Here is a 26800-nt window from a genome sequence, read left to right on the forward strand (position 1 = left end):
TGGAGGATCCTTCTGCTTCCCACTTACCCTCTTTTTCCTGCTCCCCAGCTGTTGCGTTTTAGTTATGCAATGCCAATATTAGTGACAGGCTCGCCTGGTTATATTTTAAAAGTTAATGGTTCCTGCAGAGTTAAGTCCTCCATTTGCACACAGACAGGATCAGCATAAGCAGCAACAAAGAAACCTTCTCCAAACTCTGCTACTATGTCAATGTACCTCAACAGTGACTTGGGAGAACTATTTCTACAGCAGAGGACAATTCAGTTTTCAGAGTCCATTCAAATCCATGGCCTCTTTGCTGAGGCAGCCAATTGTTGTGGTGACTGTGTGATGTGGACACTTATCCACTAGGTACAGCACTAATCCCACCAACTCTCTGAGGTGATCAAAATCTGCAGAGCCATCCAATGTCCTCAGTAACTGGGCATTTAAAAGTTACTCCATCCACTACATAAATATCAGGATAAATAAATTCCTAGCCATTTCATAACCACAGCACTCACCATTAATAAAACACTGTCAACAGAGTATATTTGTCACAGCAGACTCTGCAGGTTGAATCCTAGATGTGGATGTTTTGTTCAACATTCAAGACATTTTTAGTTTAACAACAGTCCACTACTGTAAATCAGAATTTGCAGACAAGGTCAAAACGGAAGACTTAGATAATAAAAGTATGCCACAGGAATTGGTGCTTCAGTTTATCCCCATTTACAAGATTACAAATGTAATAAGTTATTTCTGCCTAGTTTCACCTTGCAATATACTTTTCTCCCTTTAATCAGGTTCACTGAAAAGTATTCTTTTCACTTTTACAGATTCTTCCACCAGAGCATCTCAAACCTCAAGCATATGTTACTCCTTAACAGCGAAGTATTAAATAACCACATGATAAGTAAGCATCATCTCCCTACTACAGATGAGCAAATGGAAAGGGAGGTTAAATGATTTGGTAAGGTTACAAAGGAAACAGTACTTCCAACCCTAAGGTACCAAAAATCATGAGATGGTTTTTAACTATACAACTTTGTGAACTTTTTGAGCCACATTTCAATTGCTACTCTAACCAGGAGGGCTAGAAATTTACTTATTAAAAAATGAAAGCCTAGATTTTTACCTAAGCACATGCCTCCCAGAGCTGGGCTATTTGAAAATAAATCAAGCATTCTAAGACTTGCAATGAAATGGCAAGAGTTAGCAACAGTGAGAGTCTTTGACAGAGACAGGATTAGGACCCAGACAAGCAAACTCATTTACTGACAATCCGTTTGCTTTAACTGTTCCTGAATACCTAAACAGCTTTCAAAACAGGAATTGGAATGCTTCTGTATACAGGCATCTGAGCTGCAAATCCTAGGTGATTCAACTGGAGAATTAGTCTGAACTCAACAAGATGAAATTCAGTATGAGAAGTGCAAAGTACTTCACTTAGGAAGGAAAAAAAAATCAAATGCACAACCACAAAACTGATGAATGAATAACTGATTTGGAGGTAATAATACCGTAAAGGATCTGGCTGCTGCAATGGATCATCAACTGAATACCAACAATGTGATGCAGTTGTGAAAAATGCTAATATCACTCTGGGGTGTATTAACAGGAACATTGTATGTCAGACATGGGAGGTAACTGTTCTACTCTATTCATCACTGGGGAGGCCTCAGCTGGATACTATGTCCAGTTTTAGGTGCCACACTTTAGGACAGACATGGACAAACTGGAGAGAGAGTCCAAAGGAGAGCAACAAAAATGATAAAAGGCTTAGAAAACCCGACCTTTGAGGAAAGGTTAAAAGAACGAGGCATATGTAGTTTTGAGAAAAAACAACCTGGGGGGGGGGGGGTGGGAGAGGAAGAAGAGGGGGGGAGGAAGAGAACCTGATAACTGTCTTCAAAAATGTTAAGTACCATTATAAAGAGGACTGTGATGAACTGTTCCCCATGTCTACTGAAGGTAGGAGAAGTAGTAATGGGCATAATCAGCAGCAAGAACAATTAGGTTAGATATTAGGAAAAACGTTCTAACTAGAAGGCAAATCATGCACTGGAATAGGCTTCCGAGGGAGATTGTAAAATCCCCATCACTGGAAGTTTTTAACATGTTGGACAAATCTGCCAAGAATGGTCTAGGTTTACTTGGTCTAGCCTCAGTGCAGGAAGCTAGACTTGGTGACCTCTTGAGGTCCCTTCCACACCTACATTTCTAATATTCTCAATTAAAAGCTAGTTTTAACTATCATAACAAAGAAATGTTGGTACAGAATGCAAAGTGAAGCACTGGAGAGAGATTTATTCTTTTCAAGGGTCTTCCACATGCATGAGAAGGGAAAATGACAACCAAAGTTCCCAAGACCTTTCCAAGTGTCAATGGGAAATGATGCTAAGTTACTTCCAATTGCCATATACTAGTACTTCTGAAACAAGCTGGAGTTTCAAGCTATTAGACTGAGTTAATAACCTTAGTGGTTAAGATGACCGATATGAGAGAGGAGAGAAAAAAGCGGTGTGCCGAAATAAAACCTTAGGTGACTAATTCTTGGAATTTAGTTAGCAGGAACCTTCTCATCGCATCTGAGCTTTGTTTTCATCCAAAAATTAAAAAAGATGCAGTGGATTAAGGCAGGAGAAATCTTAATTATAATTTGCCAGACAGTAGTATATTGTCCCATTTGTTACTGTAAGATCTTGCACAAGTATCTTAAGTTAAATAGCACTAACATTAATGCTCATACAGTGCACACGCATGCTATAATTACCTCATTATACTTTTCATAACCTGTCTCAGTTAATGCCTTCAAGAATGAATGGGGGGGGGGAAGGTAAAAGGACAGAAGAAAAAGTAACAATGTTTGCAATTTACTGGTCAGAAAGAAATCTTTCAAAAAAGTTAATGCTAAGATGATGTAGCTATATCTATACATCTTAGTTTGACTTCTGAAAGGAGCATTAAAATTTAGCGCAGTTATAAAATAAAGAAAATTAACTTTGAACTTTATGACGCTATCAGATCAGAATTTATTTCTAGGAGCTGTGAAGAAACTGTTTACCAGCCCATGAAGTTAAGATTTGTATACATTTCTATTTGTATCCACAGTAGTCTACTGACTCAGCACTGGCATTTGGATAGCAAGTCATGTATATAAAGAACTGTTTACAAATCTTGTCACCTTCTGCTCTGGAGCATAGTGATCCATCATAAATAGCAAAGAGCCACTAGAGCCAGTCACTGAAATTCATAGTCTCATCACTGATAACCCAGAGGCCATTTCAAGCTTATCAGTCCAGGTTAATTCTTCATTTTCTTAGGACTCATCTATATTGCCCTGCAGTTTGGTCTAAGGGGGTGTGAACAGCAACACGCACCAAAGTGCTGTGCTGTCACTCCCCTTTGCGAATGTCGCAGGCATGAACGAAAAGGTCTCTCTTCAGGATTATGTTAATGTGAACTAAGAACCTTTTAGTTCATGCCTGCAGCATCCACACGGGGGGAGTGACAATGCAGTACTTCGGTGTGCACTGCTATATACACCCGAATAGTCCAAACTGCAGGGAAGTGTAGACATTAGCATTTGTCACCGAAGGATAAAACTCAAATTAGGAGACAGTGTACATCTACTCATCTCTCTCAATATTTAAGTTACCTAGTACTTTCGTAAAACTTGTACATTATATTTTGTGAAATCCTTTTGCAAGCAGTCACACCATTTTTTTTTTAGGAGTGTGGATAAGCCTCAGGAAACAGGCCCCAATATAGCAAAGCATGTACTTGAAGTGCTTTGTTGGATTGGGAACCATAAGAAAATGAGTGTTTACGAAGGGAGCAGGGAAAATGATAAAAGATAGTTACACAAAAGATGGATAAAAGGGAAGAGCTCTTGATATTAGTACTTTCACAGTTATATGTCAAATATCACATTATTCCTTAACACTCCTCAGAGATAGCGAATTACTAGAACTATTTTGCAGATGGTTGCTCTAGACCTCATTTTTACTAAGAGATTTGATGAAGGTGTCTCAGCAGGCCTATGGTTGGCCCCTGCTCAAACCAGTAGACTTTCTTTCCTTTATAAAGTGATTGTAGCAAACACAGATTTACACAAGACAACAAAGGAAGAAATTAATTATCCACACTGAAGTGCTAGTATCACCCCACTGTGAACGCAATAATCAGAAATATCTTAAAGACAGTAGTACAGTAGGTGTTGCTGCTCGTAGCGGATAAAACTTTCCTTTGGAAAAGCTCTGCATCAGTTTTTAAATAAAAGCTCTCTCAATGTGTTTAGTATCCTTGATTTATGAGGGAAGTGATATTTCATGATTATTAAGATTAAAGTATTACCTGTAGGAAACTGTCTTGACAGCAAAGGAATTCAACTTTCTTCATGATGGACTCAGCAGTTAACACCAATTCATTTTTACTAAGAGCTGGTTCACTTTGACATGGATATACCGCCTTAAGCAACAACATAAAGAGTTATACTTCTACATATATAGAGACCACAGGGCCATGACATTAAACACTTTAGAGATTAGTTCTGTGTTCCACATGGACAACAGAGTCCCTTAACACTTCACTGAATAGTGTCCCAAATATATGTACTTGGAAAATCAATCCATATGTTTTTAATTATACAAATCAAATCAGAGCCAGTCACTTAAGTCCAAATTGCCACTTCCACAGAAAACCATTAGTCTTAGGCAAGATAACATATGAACATTCTGAAAAGAGATGTTCAGCATGTTTAGCATTCAAGTGTTTCACAATACCATGCTAGGCTTAGAGACAGCAAACCAGGCTCTCTTCCTGAGCTGAGAAATCCAGCAGAAGAATAATTTTCCAAACATTACTGTGTGCAATAAGGGCCCAGTCAATCATCCAATTAAATCAACAGTAGTCCAGCCACTGACTTCAATGGGCTCTGGATCAGGCATGAACATCTTAAAAAACCCCAAATGATAAACTAGTCACTCAATTTCAAATAAATCCTTACATTAGAATGATGCTCCATGTTGTATCATGACACTTTTCTTCATGTCCCAAATAGTATTTCATGCCTCTGACAACTAGAGAGCCTAAATGTATTTCAAAACAGATGATTTCAGAAAAATCTTACCCTGATGTTGTCCAGGACTCGCTTGAATTCCAAAGGTTCATCTTTCCCTTCCATCGCAGCAGGATCTAAGCCATCTCCCCCATAAATGAACTGTATAATGTCACCAGTAGAACTTCTGACAGTGAGATCATATTGAGAGCAAAGATCTTCAAGAGATTTCACCAGCCGTCTCTGAAACAAAGGAGGGGAAAGTAAAGACAACTGGTTTTTAGGAATATCCATGCATTTGAGTTACAAAAACCTATGGAATGTGGACTGAGAAAATAGAACTTTTTAATTCATACACCATCCATAAGATTTCATTTTATATTCCCCTGAGAGGACCAAAAAAAAAAAAAAAATCAACCTCAGCAGCAATAAAAAATTCAAAGCAACATGAAGGTCTGCAAGCTTTCCTTCCTGCACCTCATATCATTTAATTTTGGCTCGCGCGCACACACACACACAAATTTACCACCATTAGAACCTGATACAGCCCAATTTATCTGGATTTTAAAAATACAAACATGTTTTCAAGGAAATGCCTTTTCAATCATATGGTTTCTCTAACCAGCTTTGCTTCCTGGTATTTTTTTTTAAAAAAGCAAGAACACAGGAGACACATTACCACGTATACTGTCTTGTAGGGAGGAGAAGAAAAGAGCAGAGACAGTTAAAAATATCACCACTGAACATCAGCCTCTGAAGCTGACCTTTTAAAAAAAATATAGTTTTCTAAATTTATGAGTTAGCTTTCAAGGTGTGTGGGGCACATGTTCAACCCACATAGCTGCGATTAGGCAGGACTGGACAAACAGGTCTCAAAGGAACATGTGTTTACTTCAATTTAGAAATAGTAACAAGGTCCTTGAAAACACAAATCGGCATTTTAAGCAAACAGCAGCAGACTAGGGACCGAGTGGCTAGGCAGCAGTTCTGCAGAAAAGGACCTAAGGGTTACAGTGGACGAGAAGCTGGATATGAGTTAACAGTGTGCCCTTGCTGCCAAGAAGGCTAATGGCATTTTGGGCTGTGTAAGTAGGAGCATTGCCAGCAGATCGAGGGACGTGATCGTTCCCCTCTATTCGACATTGGTGAAGCGTCATCTGGAGTACTGTGTCCAGTTTTGGGCCTCACACCACAAGGAGGATGTGGACAAATTGGAAAGAGTCCAGCGGAAGGCAACAAAAATGATTAGGGGGCTGGAGCACATGACTTATGAGGAGAGGCTGAGGGAACTGGGTTTATTTAGTCTGCAGAAGAGAAGAAGGAGGGGGATTTGATAGCTGCTTTCAATTACCTGGAAGGGGGTTCCAAAGAGGATGGCTCTAGACTGTTCTCAGTGGTAGCAGATGACAGAACAAGGAGTAATGGTCTCAAGTTGCAGTGGGGGAGGTTTAGGTTGGATATTAGAAATAACTTTTTCACTAGGAGGGTGGTGAAGCACTGGAATGGGTTACCTAGGGAGGTGGTGGAATCTCCTTTCTTAGAGGCTTTTAAGGTCAGGCTTGACAAAGCCCTGGCTGGGATGATTTAGTTGGGGACTGGTCCTGCTTTGAGCGGGGGGTTGGACAGGAAGGGACAGGAAGGAGGTCATCTAACCCTGATATTCTATGATTCTAAGTTTAGAAAGCGTTTTATCTTTATTTCTCTTGTAACCATTTCTAACTTTAATGCCTTACATTTGTACTGACTTAAAAATCTCTTTTTGTAGTTTTACAATCAAGTGTTGTCTTGAAACTGAACTGTGTGGGTAATTCCATTTATGGTAGCAAACTGTTGTATACTAAGCCCCTGGAGGGGCAATGGACCTAATGTAGCTTGACTGTCCAGGAGAGGGCTGGACAGTGCAGAACATGCTTAATCTGGGACTGGAAGTGTGTTGGGGGTCACACCGCAAGTAGTTACCAAGGCTGCTGGAAGCCAGAGTGTGGCTGGTTTGCTGCCAGGCTTCCGGGGTCAGAGTTGCTGGACTTGGGCTATGGCAAGACACAGACATTCAGAGGGTAACCTGCATGCTGTTTGTGAGTGGCCTCGGTGGGAGCTACAGCAGCAAAGCATTGTGAGGCACCCAAGGTTAGAGGGCCAGTGGTGACACAGCCCCTCACTGGTCTGGACTGCACCCCAGAATGTTAAAACGTCTAAATGGGGTCAGAGATTGCACCCAAATATATTAAATAAAGCCTCTACATAAGAACATCAATACGATATTAAGTATTTAAGTATGTGAATTTCAAGAACACTCACATTGGGCCTGCCCTCTGATTAAAATCAATGGGAAAATTCCTGTTTACCTAAATAGAGCAAAAAGTTAGGCCAGCCTTAAGCTACTTTTGAATAAGATCACACCACCTTAAAATACGTTTTCATTCTTGAAGAAGGGGCAAAATTCTGCTTGCCTTACTTGAGTAGTCCCACTGAAGACCCTGAGATTGCTCACACAAGTAGGGCAAGCAGGTTTGCCCCAGGACAGTCCATGCTTACATATGGGTAATGGAGACAACGTCCCTTTTGTTTTGATGGTTCAAACCAAGTGTTTAAAGTTTCACCGGTATCGTCTTTGTTTTTTACTGGAATGAAGGCTAAGTGACCAAAGCATCATCACAGGCGTGTGATTAAAAGACACTGTCAGCCGGATCCACTCAGATGTTCCATGCCCTCAGACCTTCATTAACTTCAAGAGAAATTGAAGGCACTTGCCACATTGCAGGAGGTGCTCAGCAAATCGGGACACGTATGAACAAGGATTGGTCACTGTACTCAGAAGATACAAAGACAGTTACACTCCTGTGTCACTTAATGAAAGCCCACTTTAAAAGATGAATGATTATACTTTTCAACATCCAGCACTAGATCGATGAGGTCTAACAGCATCTCACATTAAACGATATGACTGACAACCATAACCCTCTTGCAACAGCAAGATTGTTATACATCTTTATACTCCTGTTGAGCATTACCTGCATATATCCAGTTTCGGCTGTTTTTACAGCTGTATCCACTAGACCTTCCCGACCAGCCATTGTATGGAAGAAGAACTCAGTTGGAGTCAAGCCAGAATAGAAGCTATTGGCAACAAAACCTTTTGCAGCTGGAAGCTAGAGGGAAGGGAAAAAATTCTAAAGATATACTACACATTCTGTAAGTCTGCAATAGAAAAACATTTACATACAGAAGAACATTCAGTCTATGCACACTCTTCTGAGTTGCAACCTGGTTGGAGGACAATGAATACTCATTTCTGAGTGGGGAGGAGGAAGAATGACAGAGACATTACTTCTACTGGAATCTTCCAAACCTGGGCCTATGGAACATGGAGTATGGTACATGGCTGGAGCTTCTAAGTTCTTTTGAATAGCTTGTTTTGGCCATTGATGAGTGTCTGCTCAATAGACTTTAAACAAACTGCTCAAAGCCAATTTACAAGTTTATTAAGCCAACTGAGTAACTAGAGGATTGACTGAAACCTTCTCTATACTATTCCTAATCCCGTCACTAGCATCCAACTGAAAAGTCATTCCCATGTTCGGTGAAGCAGAACAGTGGATGGAGAGGGTAAAAGGCACTGACCCTTAAAGCAGGCTACTTTGTACCATCATTTAACTAGTAACAGACAAGATGGACAAGGTTGGGGAATTAAAGTTAGGACATTTTCTCTTGGTAAAGTTCATGGAATTTATGTCATCGTGTGTATTTCTCCCATAAACAAAAATTACCTGGAGCATTTTCTTAATAAAAAGGGAAGTGCAGGTTTAGGCTACTGAACAGCAGTAAGCAACTTTCTCCATTAGTTCAGAAATTGCAGCGGAGTCCTGGCAGGTAGTGATTGAGAATTACCACTAGACAGGTCTTCAGTGACCTGAATGACATGATCTGGTGAGCTTAGGGCGGTGTTTGAGGGTGGCTATATTGACACTTTTTTTACTAGGAAATGAATACCATTTTTTAACAGATAGGACTGTATTAACATGGAGACAGTTCTAGTCTATTGACCCTGGAAACTTGTCCCTGCACAACAAAATTGAGAAACATTGATATGAAGTTAGCAATACTATTTGTCATGCTGTATCTGTTCCATAGAGAATTTCAGACTCCAGAGTGACCCAGCGGATATATTTTACAAGCACTAAAATTCTTGAAATCCATCATAAAAACAAAACCAGCAGCACAGCACCCATGAGACACCTTAGTGCAGTGAATAAGTATTCAAAAGAAAGGAAAAAAGGCAAAGATTAAGAAAATCTTATTGTTTGTAAGCAATATAAGAACTATGAATGTATCCTCAGTGTTATCTTAATGTTATTTCAACAAATATTAATTTAACATATTAAAGTATTGTTTAAATAAAGGAAGGGACTATTTGGCAGAAAAGGGCAACCAGAAGTTAAAAGTTTAGCGGTTAAGGTTCAGGCTAATGAAGATTCCTAAAAACAAATGAAGGCAAAGAGAATCAGCTCCTTGTCCCTACTTCCCCATTCAAAATGTTGTACTTGAACTTTATGGTGTTACCCTGATCCTTAGATCCATTAGTGAAGGACCTAGTAGTGACTCATCTGAACTTATTCCCAGTTCATGGATTGATTTCATTAAATCCTGTTGAGTGCAAGGCTACTGACCTTACAGTGCTTCTCGAAGTGAGGCAGAGACCTATTTTCAAATCCATCAGGCACGCGTGACCCACTGATAGCCTGCTGTCCTACACAGGCAATCATCTGGGATATGTTAATGAAGGAACCTGGAGAAACAGGAGACATTAAAATTAGTAATCCTCTGTGAAGGATGCTTGTTCAAACTGGAGATGAATGGTGCACCACTTACTAAGTCATAAAAAAATTAGTCAATTAATTAAACTCTTCAGTTATTTCTCCTATTCAGTCAAACTTACATTCACAGGCTGGAGATACCAATCAAAATTAAGTAAATAATCCCTGCAAGGAACTCCCCCTCTGTCAATCAATCAGTCTAGTTTTCTGTGGATCATGGATCTTTGTGACATTATTATTTGATTACAGACCTTAAGTTAACTTGTTTGGTATTTTTATCATATTATCTACAGCACATAATCCATGTCTGTTAATGCCATTTGTTATTATTTCATTGCTCAATATGTCTTTTGCTGTTGACAGATGCAATATCAACTGCTTTAAAAACCCATCTTGAATTTAGAATCTTTAGTTTCTCAACAGACATAGCATCATTTGATTAACTCCTTCTGAAAACAAGCAGAACACCACACACTTGCTATAGCTTTCACTTCAGGATCCCAAAGTGTTTTACAAATATTAAAAAAAACTTCACCTCTGTGAAGTATTACCCCTATCCAGTACAGATGGAGAAATGTAAGCAGAGAGTGCAACTGACTTGCCCAAGGTCACACAGGAAATTAATGGCAAAGATCAGACAACCTCCAAACAAAAAAAGAAAAACAATTATTCAATTGATCTTGTAGAAGTAGAGACCAGGAACACAGAACATGACATGGAATGACTTGATAATGGAAGTGGAAAGTCTTCCCAATTATTACTTTTTCTGACATACTTATATTTTTGCTGGGTTATTTGACCTTGGGGTAATTAACATGTCTTTATTTGTGTATTTCTACAAGATTCCCCAGGACACCTGGAGTGCTGGATGGATGCTCTTATTGTAGAGCAATAAACATCTAAATAAATAAAACAAAGTGTGATTATTTACAAGTCAATTTAAAAAGAAGCTAGCTTTACCCTCTCAAAAGGAATTGATAGCCATGATACATGCTATAAATCCAATGCTTACACAACGGCATGTTTTACACAAAACAGACTACATAATGATTAGCACAAAGGCAGAACAAGTAATTAAGAGCAAATGATGTAGGCAGCAACTTCACACAATTCCAAAACTTGACTAATCTTACCTTTAGAACCACAGAGAGCCATGATAAGTGGACTGTTACTCTTATCTAGTTCTCTGAGACAGGCACTGCCAGCATGGTCTCTGATCACAGAGAGTTCTTTAAGGATTAAGGCCTAGAACCAGAGAGTTTAGATATTTAGCATTAGTAACAGATAATATGCACACAGCAATATACTAAGGCTAGCCACCAAAAACCTTCAGTAATATGAAGTCTAAAATAGCATCAGGAAGGCCAACAAGAACATAGTTAAGAGTAAAAAAGAAAATCTGCTTTTTGAAATGCATGAGAATCTTCGTGAAATGAACTAAGAATGGGAGACCCACTATAGACTGGCAAATTGTCAAGACAGTAAGCAAATGTATTTAAAAGATATTGCACCACAAAATGTACTTTGTTCATGTGTCAAGTCTATTTATGTATGTTCTATAAATGTATTTGGTGCAAGCATTAGATGTAGTAACAAGAGATCTTACTACTACTCTCTACTTTGAGAAGTATGGCGAAACTACTGCTTTTTGTGACCAGCATCAGACTTGATGACTACCAAAGTGAGATCTTATTTTAGTTTTATAGATCTTAAGAAAAACAGTGATTGAGCATTTCTAGAAATATACTAGATAAGAGGATAAAGGCTTGAAACTGTTAAAGAGATGATGTCTACACGACTATCCAGGTTCTTCATGTTAGGCACATATTTAAGTACAACGATTCATTCCCCATAGTTTTCAGACACAGTCATATTTAGAATCCACTGCATATTTTACAATCTTTTAATCAAATATCACTGATAACTACCTTGTAATAGGCTAGTATTTGACTTATTTTTAGCAGTTCTGTCTGTAAGTAAGGCTGCCTTTGGCCTAGTTTGCAGCTTGTCTGACATGAGCGAAATGCTGCTTTAAATGATCTTGTCATCAAGTAAACTTGTTTCCAACAACTATATAGGACAGAGGATGACATTTTTAAAACAGGATGTGCTTAAATTGAAGAATAATGTATCTATAAATTCTGTTGTCAAAAGCAGTTAGAAAAATGGACTGGAAGGTCGCAAAAAACCCCTATGCAGAGAAACAGGTCAAAGTAACCTGGCCAAAATATGCACAATAGCGCACAATCAACCAGAGAAGAGACCACCACAAAAATGGCAGCAGAAAGTTACATGCCAATGAAAGTTCACACGAGTATTGTATGAGTTACATAAGATACTTAACATTCAGGACACAACGGTGATTGGAAATAAGTAATGAATATGTATGTGTAATAAAATGTGATAGGTTGTAAGGGGCAGCCAGAGCTTCACAGAAAAAATCCACTATGACATCCTAAGCCCCAGGAGAAGGCAACTATCCATGGCGTTTTTCTGTATGTCTGCTGTTTTGTACTTGAATAGTATTTGTAACAGCAAGGTATGCTTTTAGTTAAAATAAAGGTTTAATTTAATAAACCTGAGTGTCTTGGCCTGAGTGAATGGCACTCATATTCAACACGCGAAGCACCGCTCACCTCTAATGTCTCTTCTGCAGTACAGCCAGGCTGCTGCTGCAGCTTACCAGTGTTCAAAGCTTCAATGTACTCATCACATTTCTTATAGCCATCATTCAGAAGTTCATATTTAGCCTTTAGCAGCCCCTGTCCCGGAGTTACATCACCAATCCCAATTGAGAACCCACGGTTAGCTACAGTAAAATTACAAAAAATATATTGACATATAAAGAAGTTCAGTTCATTGAGTTCTATTCAGGTAACCATCACAGAATTTCTTTCCATTATATGACATTTGCAAATGCATCTCTGAAATTCAAGACAAAGCTGTGAACAGATGCACTTTTCTCCATTTCCATCAATTTTGTATCTTATTGATTTTTCCTTGTCTAAATAGGCTACATTTTTAATAGAAACATTCCTGGATTTAGGTTACATTTTTACATTAAAATATCATTCTACAACAAAAGGCACCTCCCTGGTTACTTACAGAGGTAAACAGGAGCAAGTCTGGCTAGCCGTGACATAGCATCCGCAGCCTCTACCTGCCCCCAGTCTCTCAGCAGAATGTAAAAGATATTGTTCTTGGATCCAGATCCTAAGGTTCCTTTGTCCATACTGCCACTCATCAACTGGCTATTCTGGATTGTAACATCTGGAGGCACAAAGAAAAATACTGAAAGCCTGATACCCGAAGAGACCAAGAGCTTAACTTAAACTCTATTAAATTACTAGTAACCTAAGAGTGCGGGCTGTCAAAACAAAAAAGCTCCAAAACACACACGTTATGCCTGTAGAAGCGGAACACTGAATAAAGAGGATGCAGTGAAAGTGTCTCCAAAACAATCCTCCCCCACAACTCCATTTCCCAAACACTTTTAAGTCTATTTCCCATCCTTTCCCCAGGCAAATGCTTCAATTGCCAGATTTTCTTTTAAGAAACAGCTGTAGCCCATAACTCAAAGCAACCTTAACACTGCAAATTTTAATTTTCTAACTCCCACGGAAGAATTAAATGTGATAAAAAGCAATTTTAGGTCTTCTGAATATCTTAAATTAGTCCATTTTTGTTCACATAGTTTAAAACACAGTAGGGCAAATCAGTGCAAGCAGTTTCCCAGCCAAAAGCCACACTTAACTTTGATAAAAATGTTAAGTGACTATAGTAAGCAAAGAATCATTGATGAGTTATTTTATTTAGGAACAAGTCAGTAATTGGGCATAATAGCACTAGAAAGTAAGCAACTTAATGTGTGAGCACTCAAACTCCAATATGCTCCATTCAAGGAAGGCTTGGGTATATAGATGGACTTAAATCACTGCACTGTCTTTGCTCCCTAAAGGTACACCATAGTTACATGTACAGTAGGAATTGGTAAGCTGGTCTATTAAGTGCTCCTAGTGTGGACACAGCTATATCTGCAAAGCTGTGCTCTGTACTGATATAGTAACCCCCTATAGTAACTGTCTTCCCCCCCATCAAACAAGCTATACCAGTGAAAGCAGTTTTGCTGGCATAACTACATCTTTATTAGGGCTTAAGCCAGCACAACTTTGTGGGTCAGGTACCACACTTCTCTTTCCCCAACTGACATAGCTCTACCAGCAGACCTGACTTAATGATTTATTTATTTTTTAAAAGGATGCAAAAACCTACTTGCTGAACAGTAGGTAATAACCATTGATATTCATTAAATGGCTGAATACACTGTAAAAGCCATGTTGGGATTTCATGAGATCTTGCAGAAGACCTTTTCCAGTTGAGACTGTTATTGCTTCACAAAAGAGCAAGTATGCCAGAGACTGCAACACTAATTTCAGAGAAACTCAGAGGAATTGTCACTTCCACTGAGGCTGCCGACACCGAGAAACTGGGGTTTCCACCAGCACCTTCTGAGACCTGTCACATCCCTCTGCAATGTCTTCATATTTCTTGGGTTTACACTGCTCTGCTCCCCTGCAGCTAGTTCATGCTGAAGAAAAAGGTGGCAGGGGCAAGGGATAAAAACCTCACTAAAACTGAGGAAGGATTTTTCTGGTTACAGAAATGGTTAGCTATGGACTGCTGGTTTAATAGCACCCCCTTGCAGCTAGACAGATATACTAGGTCCTGAGGAGGATAAAGAATTGATCCCCCACTCACCCGAGTCCCAAGCTTTTACAGAAGCCAAAGAGGATAAGGATGGAGAGTTTCTGTACCTCTAAGGACCATAGCGAGCTGATTACTCCTTCCAAAAACTCACAATGCTTATACCTAGTCACCCAGTGTTGCAATCTTGAATCGAATCTTTGACTCCTCTCTTGCCTTCTCACTACCATGGTTTCATCAAGTTTTGTCAGTGTCCCTACACATCCAATAGATCTCAGTCCCCACTGCCGAAGCCCTTTCACACCAAGATCCTCTCTGCCTGGGCTCCTACAGCCATCTCCTCCTTTCTAGCTTCCATGACTCTCCCTTTTGGGTAAGATGAGCAGCCAAACCCATCTTCCCTTTCTGCTAAAGCCCCTTTGCCAGCTCTGTGTTACCACAAGGTATTCAATTCCCTCTCCGCAATTTCAAGGCTCCTCAAGCCCTGCTCCTATCTCCCACCAGCCCCTTCACCTTGGTGCTTTGTCATTCTCCACCCACACTTGCTGTGCCTTCCACCCCACTGCTCTCTATCAATGCACTGTCACTTCAAAGACCACTTTTCTCCACTGCCTTCTACCTTGATCCCAATTTTAAAAATATCAGAGAATGTGTAATATGCTCCCTGTATAGCAACTCTGTTTTTGCACCATCACCTTCCTTTGTCTAGCTTCAAGTTCTACATTTGTCAAATTTAAAATGCTAAGTTTTTTGGGGCAGAGACTGTTTTTTTTAAATCTCTGTAAGGTGTCATGACAAGTTAAGTGTTATATAAATGTTTTACTAATAAAGATCATGATTTTTCTGTCGTGTTTATGTCTGAGAAAACACCAATTTTTGAGAAATTGCCTATTTTGTATGTGAATCAAATATTCATCACATTCTTGCATTTTTTACTCGCATTTTCATGTTTAACAGTGAAAAATAGCATTTAACAGCATTTTCTTCAGTCACATTTCCCTGCTGTGAACTCAATTACGGACTAGGAATAGAAACAGTCACTGGCGCAGATTTGTTATGAACTCGTAATTGAGGAGCAGTTGAGCAGGCAAGGTCACTCACAAGAATCATTGACACACAGATCCTCTCCTCTGCCACAGTATTGTTTTCCTTTGGTTCGGAGATTGGCTTTCACAGCACAGTCATCACTAGGTTTGAGAATGATGCTGAAGACCTGCTTTCCTGTCCACAGGGTTACAGGCTGAAGGCAACAAAGGGAAAGAATCAGAAACAATCAGAATGTTTTCGATAGGATTATAGTACCAAAACAGCCAACTTCAATATGCTGCTCTAAAACTGTGGTTAATATCTTGGTGGAACCACCTGTGACAGTCAGCTTGCTGAGATGGCTGCCATTATTCACTTAAGTGAGACCAGAAACCCCATTACCCGAGGAATCGGAACTTCAATATTTTTGGATGAAGGATAGAGGGCAGACGTCCCTCCACGCTGCCACTTCTCTCAGACACTGGTTGAAATAAAAGTAAAAAAGTTAAAATGTAGATGACTGCTATCTCCACTTCATTCCCCACATTTACTTTGCTATGAATCTAGTTTCTCTTGTTCAATATACAGTGCTTTTGTAAATAAGTGTGCATTTGGCTTAGAGATCACATTATTGTGTACTTCAGCCACATGAAAAACACAGCTAGCCAATATAAGCAGTTGACACAAACTACTAAATCTACTGTCATTTGGCAAAATGAAAACTGTTATTGTCATACTCAGTTTCTTGTTACAAAGGAAAGTTTTGAGGTGAGGTAAAGGTTGACTGCCCATAAATGCTTTGGCCTTTGCTTTAGATGACTATTATCCTTTGATGCTCCAATTCCACTATCCTCTGAACACATTAATAATTACACTCTCCAGCACATGGATATTTATCAGTTTTAAGATCACTCTAGGTATCAGTACACATGTTCATTTGCAAGTCATTTACTTAATATTTGATTCAGAAGATAACCACAATGCATACATCTAATTCCTCTACATCACAATAAAAAGTGCACAACTATTTTCTCCGGACACATGTACACTGGTTATGTATAAACACCATGTTATAAATTTAAATTATGTCATCAGAATGAAGATTGTGCAGCAGAATATGAAATAGGACTATAGGCAGCTATGGAGCAGAGCTCTTCCCTGCTCCATTTCTTCCATCCCAGATCCTGCTCCCCAAGCTCAAGCTCCACTACCCTCAATAATCCCCCATGATCCCTAGGACATTTTCTCGGCTTTAAATGCTCTAGACTCCCCATGGTACTTCTGTGTATTGTGGTGTAGGAGCTGAGGACAAGTCAGTAGAAATGTGAGGAGGGAGGCAGGAGATTGAATGGGAAAGTTGAGAATAAAGTTCCTTTTCACTAAACCATCTGTGTTGAACCCACAGGACTCCTCAATGCACAGAGGTGGCAGCAACTAAAGCATCAGTACTAGATGCCCATTCAAGTTCTGATGCACCAATATGCAGCCCCCACCAACTCCTGCGTCAAATCCCATCAGGACTGGGGTCAGTGAATATTGGAAAGTACAGGCTCTGAGGTGACAATCACCTGCATTCCAACCCCTCATATCTGTGGAGAACTTCACCAGCATCTATATTCCTGGTTTAAGAAGATTGCTCAGGTATATCAGATTAGGTTTCCCCTCTTCCAAACCACAGTAGATATGTGGAGGCAGCAGGACCATAAGGAACCTTCATCATGCCAATATGCATAGCTGACTCAGCGTAGTGGAGAGCCAAAGCACTGATGGTTTGGGGCAGATGGACTGCACACTGTGCTATGACAGGTCGTCTGCAGTGCTCTAGTTACCCTCCCTAGATTCCACTACTTTTCTCTCCCCATGGCCCTGACTTATGACCCTCACACAGCACTGCTGTCTGATCCATTGCGAAGTTAAAGCAGCATCAGCATCAAGCCCGGCTTCTGTCTCCATCCCCATGCACAATAGGTTTACAGCACAAGTAACCACTCTAAGAACAAATGTCGCTAAAATTCTGTCTTTTGGTGGCTATGAGAATGGGTCAAGTATGCATGACATCCAAGAGAAATCACGGCCAAAAATCTTTACAACAGTTAAAAAAAACTAAATAGGACCACACACCTTTAGGATTGCTGGGGGTGGAAGGCGAACTTTAATCTTCTCATCCTTGCCAACCAGGATAGAAGCAATAATTTGACAGGCCTTGGCTCGGTCAAAAAAGGTGTCTTTTAGTGTGAGAAGATAGGCACCTGGAACGTGAAAAAAGGTTAACCTGACAGTAAACCTGAAGTAAAATTTAAAAATGATTGCATGTTAAGTATTACTCTGAAAACGTGCTATCCACTTGATACAGATGACAGCAATGCAGATGTAATATTAGCTTTAAGTTCTTTCCCTGCACTTATGATTTTTTAAATGAAAGCCTGTACCAGCAATTTATAAAAAGGAGAAAAATTATTTTTTCTCCTATTAGATTTAAAGTCTAAAAGACCATCTGAGTATTGCTATCAAACATCCTCTTCCTTATGAAGTCTCTGGCCACTGATATACTCACTGAACATTTCCTATAACATTAAATAACCTTGCAGTCACAAATGACACCATCAATTTAAAGATAATATATTTTTAACCCTACTATTATTACAATTAACCCCTTTAGGCCAAATCATAACTGAAAAGCACTGTGTAGCATCAATTTAATTGCTTCATAGTCAGGGAATCCATTTTGATACGTATTGCAACAGAGCAAAAGAAAAACAAAAACACAAAGTTCATTTATATATTAGCATGGGATATTATCGATTTAAAAAAAAAGGAAATAATTTTTAAGTCAAACACACACATCTCTAAAACGAGCTTTACATACAGACCTGTAAGAAAATCTTGAATAGCAGCAATCAAAGGCTCTCCATTTCTTGGTGTTACCAAGTTCGCTTTGGTCTGTAAAACGTAAGAATGAAAAATGAATATTACTTGAAATATTCTGTAGAGAAGATTAACTTAACATACCTTACTATTGCAATACATTTGAAAGAACAAACCTTTTAAGACAGAGCTTGCAACACAGACATTAAGGGCCCAATTCCATAGTTTACGTGTTAGGATTTACTCTCGTATGTAGGACAAATCCTGTAAACTGGAGGAAACCCTAGTTCTAGACCCTATCCTATCCCTACAGCTAATGCACCTACACATCTAAGCTATGGATTAGGTAAGGAAAAGATGTGGGGAGATACGTACTCCCTTGCAAGCTGTGTGTTCAGCACCAGCCACCAGATCTGGGGAACCCGAGGGATGGCATATATACAAACAAGTTTTACTCGTAAAAGAAAAATGGCAACTGAACCTGGCACGTTTGGGAGATTACTTTCCAATCATTTGTGGGACAGGGGGAAAACCAACAGATGCTGGAAAGGTAGATTCCAAAACACACAAGTAAAACCTCAGAGAGAGAGTAACATTAATAACAAACCTATATCACAAGGCTGTTTAGCAAAACTGTTGAGTCTAACCGTAATACATCTTTGGTCAGAAGGGGAGGAGGAGTTTCTACTGATGTAGTAGTTGAATTGATTGGTCAAGTTGTTAGTCATGTTACAAGTACAAGGGATAGGATTGCTGGTGGCTCTTGTGAAGTTGTGAGTTTGGTGATCCGCCATTGATCTGACTTTCATCAAGTGCTTATATTGGTTACCTCCTCACTTCTTAAATCTGACCTGGGTCCTGTCTGACTGTAGTCTTGGCAGCCTGGAGATACTGGACACCTATACCTTCAATCCCCTAGTATGAGTAACTGCTAGCCTGGAGGTGAAGTAGATGCCAGTGGTCTCCCATATATCTGGAGCCAGTGTCAGGGTACAGCGTGAATCCTCCCAGTAGGGTCTTATCAGATGACCTACCACTGCTTTACATAAAACTCAATCAGCTCCTGAGGTCTGGTCTACACTCAAAATTTGGTGGAGATACCAACAGCCCTTGGGGTGAAAAATCCACACCTGAGCACCACAGCTATGCCAAGCTAATCCCCAGTGTAGACATAGATAAGTAGATGGAAGAATACATCCATCAACAGTCACTCAGAGATATGGAGTTCCGAGTGACTGAAAACCCTCCCACACTGCTATAGTCTGCATCTACACTGGGGGTTACAGCAGCAAAGCAATGGTGCTGTAGGCCATGTCTACACTACGGGTGTGAAGTCCCAACTTACTTTTGAAAAGGGAACTTACTGCCCCACTGTTGCCTTATGAGTTGGGAGGGGAGATTATGTGTGGCGGCATAAGATAAAATACCCTACGTTGCACAGCAAAAGCCCCTCATTTCTGCAGCATGTCACTATAGGAAGACATGTACCCAGAACAAACCACATTTTCACAGAATATTAAGTAGGTATCACTGTGATGCCTCTAATTCTGTTAAAAACAAAACAAAACCTTGTTTTCTGAACATGCCATAACACTAGCACCAAACATTCAGCTGGATGCAGCATTTAGCATTGGTCTCTTGAAACAGTCAAGCGGCCTATCTGAAGGATGCAGATCTCACCAGCAACTGAAAAATACAGGGTGCTGTTCATACAGAAATGCAATATCACATTACCACAAGCCGGACAGTAAGATACTCCATTTACCCCCATGAGAATCAGTGCTTCTGCTTTGGCCTCCTCTGTTTGAGGAAGATGAAGGTTCATTTCATCTCCATCGAAATCAGCATTGTATGGTGTACAGACACATTCATTAAACCTGAAGGTCCTGTGGGGCTTTACTCTCGCCTGCAAAAGAGATAAGAAGTGATGCCGCAGACACAAAGTATCACATCGAATTTACGAGGTTCCAGAATCTACAAGTTTTGAGAGTGGTTTCCTTGCAAACTGTGCTTTTACATTTTTAAAAAATAAAAAGACACTTGAGACGCTACATCTAAATTACTTATTTTAATTTACACAGAATTGTATAATTGGTGGAGGCTCACCAAGTCACTCAACCAAAGTTGAGTGAATTTATTTACTAACCCCTTAACCTTGCAACATTACTTGCACAGTACAAGATGCAGCATATTCTTAGGCATCCGGGTTCTTACTAACACTGCAATTTTTTTTATTTTTACATCTATCGATATGCATATATACATGCACAAATGTAAAATAGGTGGAATTTGAACAAAAGACTGCTCAGTTTCCACCTTGATTTCTATGCACAAGCGTAGAACTATTTTGTTTGGATCATTTCCATGTAGTGTTGTTTTAAGACGCAAAAAAGATCAACACAGTGAGTGAGAGATTAACAAACAAAACTAAAGGTTAAAGTTGCATGATAGCCAGATGTTAGGCTATGTGTATACTCACTATGTGAGCCATGATGCTCAGCTTGTGCAGAGAGGGCTGTCGGTTGAACAGAACTATATCCCCATCTATGAGATGCCTCTCTACAATGTCACCATACTTGAGCTCCTGAGCCATCTTCTCACGGTTTCCATATTTCAAAAACCTTGAAATAAAACACGTCAATAGAGTCAAAATTTCATGGAAAATAAAAACAGAAAAATAGACAACTAAAGAGCATCCTCTTATTTGTACTCTGATTTCTTAAAGAGCCTCCAGTGACACAGCCACTTCGAACGAGACATGCATTCTGCAAATTTATTAAATATTAACAGAGTGTCTCTGTCACTGAGTGGAACTGAGGGACAATGTTTTTCACAAAAGTTTTAGATAAGGACTGAGGTCAGTTTAATATCAAAAGATAGAGTTATGTTAACCAAACAATTAGCAAATAGCTACATCATTCTCCACAGCAAATGTAGAGCAGTCAGCAAACACCGCACATTCGTGAAAATCAAGGTTCTTAAAGAAAAAATGTGAATTAGTTTTAAGTTATCAGGAAATATGGGTATGTCATCCAACTGTAGCTTACTAGCAATGACATTGCATCTATGCCTACCAAAATGTTCTAACAGAAGGATTTATCTATGTTCATGTTTGCTTGCACAAGCTACCTTTAGGTCATGGAATATTGTTTTTATCCTTTATTGAAGATTACATAAAACAAAAAACCCCAGAGGAGTCCCTATGATGAATAATCTGCTGGATTTCACTTCAGCAATAAGACCAGGTAGTGGTGGTAGGTGGAAAGTGAACCTTTACAGATAAGTACCTTTTCATTTGTGTGTGCCTCTGTTGAATGAAATTGGCTCCAGGGTGAACTTCGGGACCATTCCGTACAAGTTTCCTCATAAAATTTAGGTTAGCTTTATTCACCTGCAACATGACTGTATCAGTTAGAAAAAAGTGAGACATTTTAACACCACTCACTATTCCTTGGGTTTGTGCTTTGGGATTTTCAGGCTCAATTTCAATGGTGGTTATCCCCTCTTATTTTAAGCTGCTGGAGAAAGGGGAAGAGAAGAAAAATACAAGCCAATCTTGACCTTATGGAGGTAAGACTGTTGACAGAACTGGAATGAATAGCTTGCTGGCCAAATTCACACATAGAGGGAAGCTTGAGAAGCTCTCTAAAAATACTGGGATCCCCCATGATAAAATTAGGGCCGTCAAGCGATTAAAAAAATTAACCACGATTAATCGCACTGTTAAACAGTAACAGAATACCATTTAATTTTTTGGATGTTTTCTACATTTTCAAATATATTGATTTCAGTTACAACACAGGATACGAAGTGTACAGTGCTCACGTTATTTTTTTTTATTACAAATATTTGGACTGTGAAAAAAAAGTATTTTTCAATTCACCTAATAGAAGTACTGTAGTGCAATCTCTATCATGAACATTGAACTTACAAATGTAGAATTATGTACAAAAAAATAACCGCATTCAAAAATAAATGTAAAATTGTAAAGCCTACAAGTCCATTCAGTCCTACTTCTTATTCTGCCAATCACGTAAACAAATTTGTTTACATTTGCAGGAGATAATGCTGCCCGCTTCTTGTTTACGTCACCTGAAAATGAACACAGGCGTTCGCCTGTCACCTCGTACCCAGCATCGCAAGATATTTATGTGCCAGATGCACTAAAGATTCATATGTCCATTCATGTTTCATCCACCATTCCAGAGGACAGGCGTCCACGCTGATGATCGGTTCTGCTCAATAACGATCCAAAGCAGAGCAGACTGATGCATGTTCATTTTCATCGTCTGAGTCAGATGCCACCAGCAGATGGCTGATTTTCTTTTTTGGTGGTTTGGGTTCTGCAGTTTCCACATCTGAGTGTTGCTCTTTTAAGACTTCTGAAAGCATGCTCCACACCTTGTCCTTCTCAGATTTTGGGACAGCACTTCAGATTCTTAAACCTTGGGTCGAGCACTGTAGCTATTTTTAGAAATGTCACCTTGGTACCTTCTTTGTGTTTTGTCAAATCTTTTGTGAAAGAAAAGTTTTTATAGTGAAAGTGTTCTTAAAACAAACATGTGCTGGGTCATCCTCCGAAACTGCTATAACATGAAATATATGGCAGAATGTGGGTAAAACAGAACAAGAGACACAATTATCCCCCAAGGAGTTAAGTCACAAATTTAATTAACGCACTTTTTTAACGAGCATCATCAGCATGGAAGCATGTCCTCTGGAATGGTGGCCGAAGTATGAAGGGGCATACGAGTGTTTAGCATATCTGGCACGTAAATACCTTGCAATGCCAGCTACAAAAGTGCCATGTGAACACTTATTCTCACTTTCAAGTGACACTGTAAATAAGAAGCAGGCAACAGTATCTCACGTAAATGTGAACAAACTTGTTTGTTTTAGCGACTGGCAGAATAAAAAGGAGGACTGAGTGGACTTGTAGGCTCTAAAGTTAGATATTGTTTTGTTTTTGAGTACAGTTATGTAACAAAAAAAATTTACATTTGTAAGTTACACTTTTACAATAAAGAGATTGCACTACATTACTTGTATGAGGTGAATTGAAAAATAGTATTTCTTGTTTATTATTTTTATAGTGAAAATATTTGTAATAAAAATATAAAGTGAGCCTTGTACACTTTGTATTCTGTGTAACAGCCGTGTTAGTCTGTATTCGCAAAAAGAAAAGGAGGACTTGTGGCACCTTCTCTGTGTATATATAAAGCCTGCTGCAGTTTCCACGATATGCATCTGAAGAAGTGAGCTGTAGCTCACGAAAGCTTATGCTCTAATAAATTGGTTAGTCTCTAAGGTGCCACAAGTCCTCCTTTTCTTTTTGTATTCTGTGTTGCACTAGAAATCAATATATTTGAAAATGTAGGAAAACCATCCAAAATATTTAATACATTTCAATTGGTAGTCTATTGTTTAACAGTGCAATTAATCGTGATTAATTTTTTAAATTGAGATTAATTCTTTTGAATTAATAGCGTGAGTTAACTGTGATTAATCAACACAGCCCTAGTTAAAATGCAAAAGTCTATGTTAAACACAAAAGTAAAGTAATAAAATTAGAATTTTAAAGAAGAAACGAAGAGTTTTCTTTAGCAAAGCTGACTCAACCTCATTACACAACTGGTCTATTTTGTGGTACACAAGGAACCAGAGCAATGAGAAAAAGTACAGACAGGATCACAGAAAGAGTAAGATGTGAAAGGCGTGATTTTTTAGAAATACATTATAAATCCAGTTTTCACTGTGACACACAGTAACATATATGAAATTTATGTCATTTAAAATGGGTTGGGCAAAACTAACTGTTTTTCATGATTGTCCCTTCAGGCCTCCCCCCTCACAGTCTACATCAAGCATTCCTATTGTCTTGCTCTGTGAAACAAGTCAGCTTTACAATGGACAATGAACCTATGCCACTATGACCTTCTGGTGCTGACTGAGGGCACTGAGCACCTCAAGCTGCATGCCATTCTTCCCTTGTATGTACGTACATACGTACGCCCACGTGCACACACACACACACACACTATTGACGCCCTTTTTCTCCAGTGATTTGAACACCACAATGCAGGTGTCTGGAGAAAAATGCATGTAAAGAATTTCAGTCTTACACTACTTACTTTTTCAGGGAATGTTAATATTTTGGCAACATGAACAGGCACAGCCACTTCATCTATTCGTAAGTTGGGATCAGGTGAAATGACTGTTCTGCCCGAGAAGTCCACTCGCTTTCCAGACAGATTGCCTCTAAACCGACCTAACAAATAAAGCAAGTTAAAACTATTTGGGAAAAGGATACCATTATACAAAATGGTACTTCAGAAAATAGTAAAGTGTTAATATAGCATAGTACGCACATCATACAGGGAAAGCCTTGCTAACTTGATCTACAAACACTGATCTGGTCACTATGCAATGGCAAACATGGCTAAAAAAGCCAAACAAATGAAAAAAAAACACACACTTTGGGGAGGTGGAAAAGGAAGAGTTTAGACATACCCTGCTTCCCTTTGAGTCTTTGAACAAAACCTCTGGTCCATTTCTTGGGTGCCATGTTAAGAGGAATTCCAGAGAGCTCACTGTTAATGTAGAGGGCACACTGTAGCTGTAGGAAGTCCCAGTCTTCCATAATCATCTGTGTTTTGGCTCCCGATATCCTATGCTAAACAAGACAATTACCGATTTCAGAAAACAAATGCAGTGACACACAAAATTGGCACGGAGCAATTTTTTCAGAAAGCTGTGCACCACACTAAATCGCAAAGGCAACAAGAGATTGGCACCTTCACCATAAGTAACAGCCATAAGGGAGGCACATTCTGTTCATGCATGGATGTAACCGAGCAGAACCTAGCAAAACACATTTTCCTTCTGAAAGATCAGCTTCTGATTAATGACAAACTACAGGATTCAGAGGAACAGCCGTGTTAGTCTGTATTCGCAAAAAGAAAAGGAGTACTTGTGGCACCTTAGAGACTAACCAATTTATTAGTTTATTAGTTTATTTATTTATTAGTTTAGTGAGCATGAGCTCACGAAAGCTCATGTTCAAATAAATTGGTTAGTCTCTAAGGTGCCACAAGTACTCCTTTTCTTTTTGCAAACTACAGGATGTGTGCTTGTTTGATTTTCTGACCATTTTAATACCTGAATGTATAATACAATGACCATGCTGTGGAGACACATTATGATTCATTAAACATATCTTTAAACATATGATTCATTAAACATTCATTAACTTATCAGAGTGGTGGCATACAAAATTCCATTGTGTTTAGCCTTCTCCATCACTCAAGGTTTCACTCCTGCATCTCTGTGGCAGGAACTAAAACGGAACAGGTTAAGCCAAGCTGAGGATATAGTTCTGTTGCACAACATCTTGCAGAGAAGCAGGTTATAAACCCAGTGCTAGTTTCTCTGCTTCCCAGGAGACAGCACACACAACCTAGAGCAGCATTTCCCAATGTGGAAGAAAAATAGGAGATACAAAGGACTAGCTTTTGGGGTGGCGAACAAGCCTTCTCAATTGTTCTTCAGTTTCAGTTTTTGTTTAAAAAAAAGTTTCTAGTGGTTACTGTTGCAACTACAACCTTGAAAGCATGACCTGAATGTAACTAGTGTCTGAGTTTGCAGAGAGCTGAAATAGCTCTGAGCTGGGAAGTGCCCCATTGATTTCAATGGGTGCTAACTCCCTTTATCTATGCAGTTTTCTTAACAGATATAGTTGCATTGGGTTAAATCACTTCTTCCCATTTAACTTAAACCTGTTCCTAATCAATTTAAGCTAAACCCAAGTAAATCTGGTTTAACCCAAAAAAGAATGTGCGCACAATCTTTTGCAGCGGTTTAAAAAAAATTAAATTGGTGCAACTCTACATGCAGACAAGCCCAATAAGCTGCTCATTTTGGGTAGGCTTTTAAGACTACATGGAAGAGTTGGAAGGGCCTCTTGGCAGAGACAGACAGAGAGATAAAATAAGAAACCAGATGGGTAAAGAGGGGTGTGTGAATTTCTGGGCCCATGAACTATTATGTTCTTGTGCTTCCATCAAGTGCAACAGTCATCCCAAAACATGCTAAATGTAGCATAATATGAACTGAAATTGAGAAATACTTCAGGAAAAGCAGTTAGTCCAGTCCACGTTTAGCAGGTCGCTAACACACTGGTGTAACACCAAGAGCCAAATAGAGAGCTCAAGCTGAGTCCACCATTCCTATGCCATTTCACATAAGGCCAAATATTGCAGCTGAAGTCAGAATGAATGCAACATCAGGCCTTGCAGCAATAAGTAAAACCAATTACCCCCCCAAAGTTTAATCCAGCCTTTTATTTATTTAT

At 39.2% G+C, this 26800-nt stretch overlaps 1 protein-coding gene across 3 annotated transcripts in view; it reads right to left on the minus strand.

Annotated features, from left to right (window-relative positions):
- POLR3A (RNA polymerase III subunit A) overlaps window positions 1–26800 on the minus strand; it is a 53440-nt gene that overhangs the window by 14578 nt on the left and 12062 nt on the right. For 2 of the 3 annotated variants that reach the window (XM_073353229.2, XM_073353228.2), the window contains exons 7-21: window positions 24961–25123; window positions 24582–24718; window positions 21738–21841; window positions 20930–21071; window positions 20216–20356; window positions 18456–18525; window positions 17707–17834; window positions 15661–15799; window positions 12961–13125; window positions 12492–12664; window positions 10989–11100; window positions 9709–9827; window positions 8053–8190; window positions 5114–5284; window positions 4339–4452 (exon numbers count right to left, since the gene is read on the minus strand). In XM_073353229.2, the coding sequence (XP_073209330.1) occupies window positions 4339–4452; window positions 5114–5284; window positions 8053–8190; window positions 9709–9827; window positions 10989–11100; window positions 12492–12664; window positions 12961–13125; window positions 15661–15799; window positions 17707–17834; window positions 18456–18525; window positions 20216–20356; window positions 20930–21071; window positions 21738–21841; window positions 24582–24718; window positions 24961–25123 (2016 nt within the window). The remainder of the gene's footprint in view (window positions 1–4338; window positions 4453–5113; window positions 5285–8052; window positions 8191–9708; window positions 9828–10988; window positions 11101–12491; window positions 12665–12960; window positions 13126–15660; window positions 15800–17706; window positions 17835–18455; window positions 18526–20215; window positions 20357–20929; window positions 21072–21737; window positions 21842–24581; window positions 24719–24960; window positions 25124–26800) is intronic. The other variant, XM_073353230.2, reaches the window with a different exon arrangement.

This window comes from Lepidochelys kempii, chromosome 7, assembly GCF_965140285.1.
Source record: "Lepidochelys kempii isolate rLepKem1 chromosome 7, rLepKem1.hap1, whole genome shotgun sequence".
Lineage (NCBI taxonomy): Eukaryota > Metazoa > Chordata > Testudines > Cheloniidae > Lepidochelys > Lepidochelys kempii.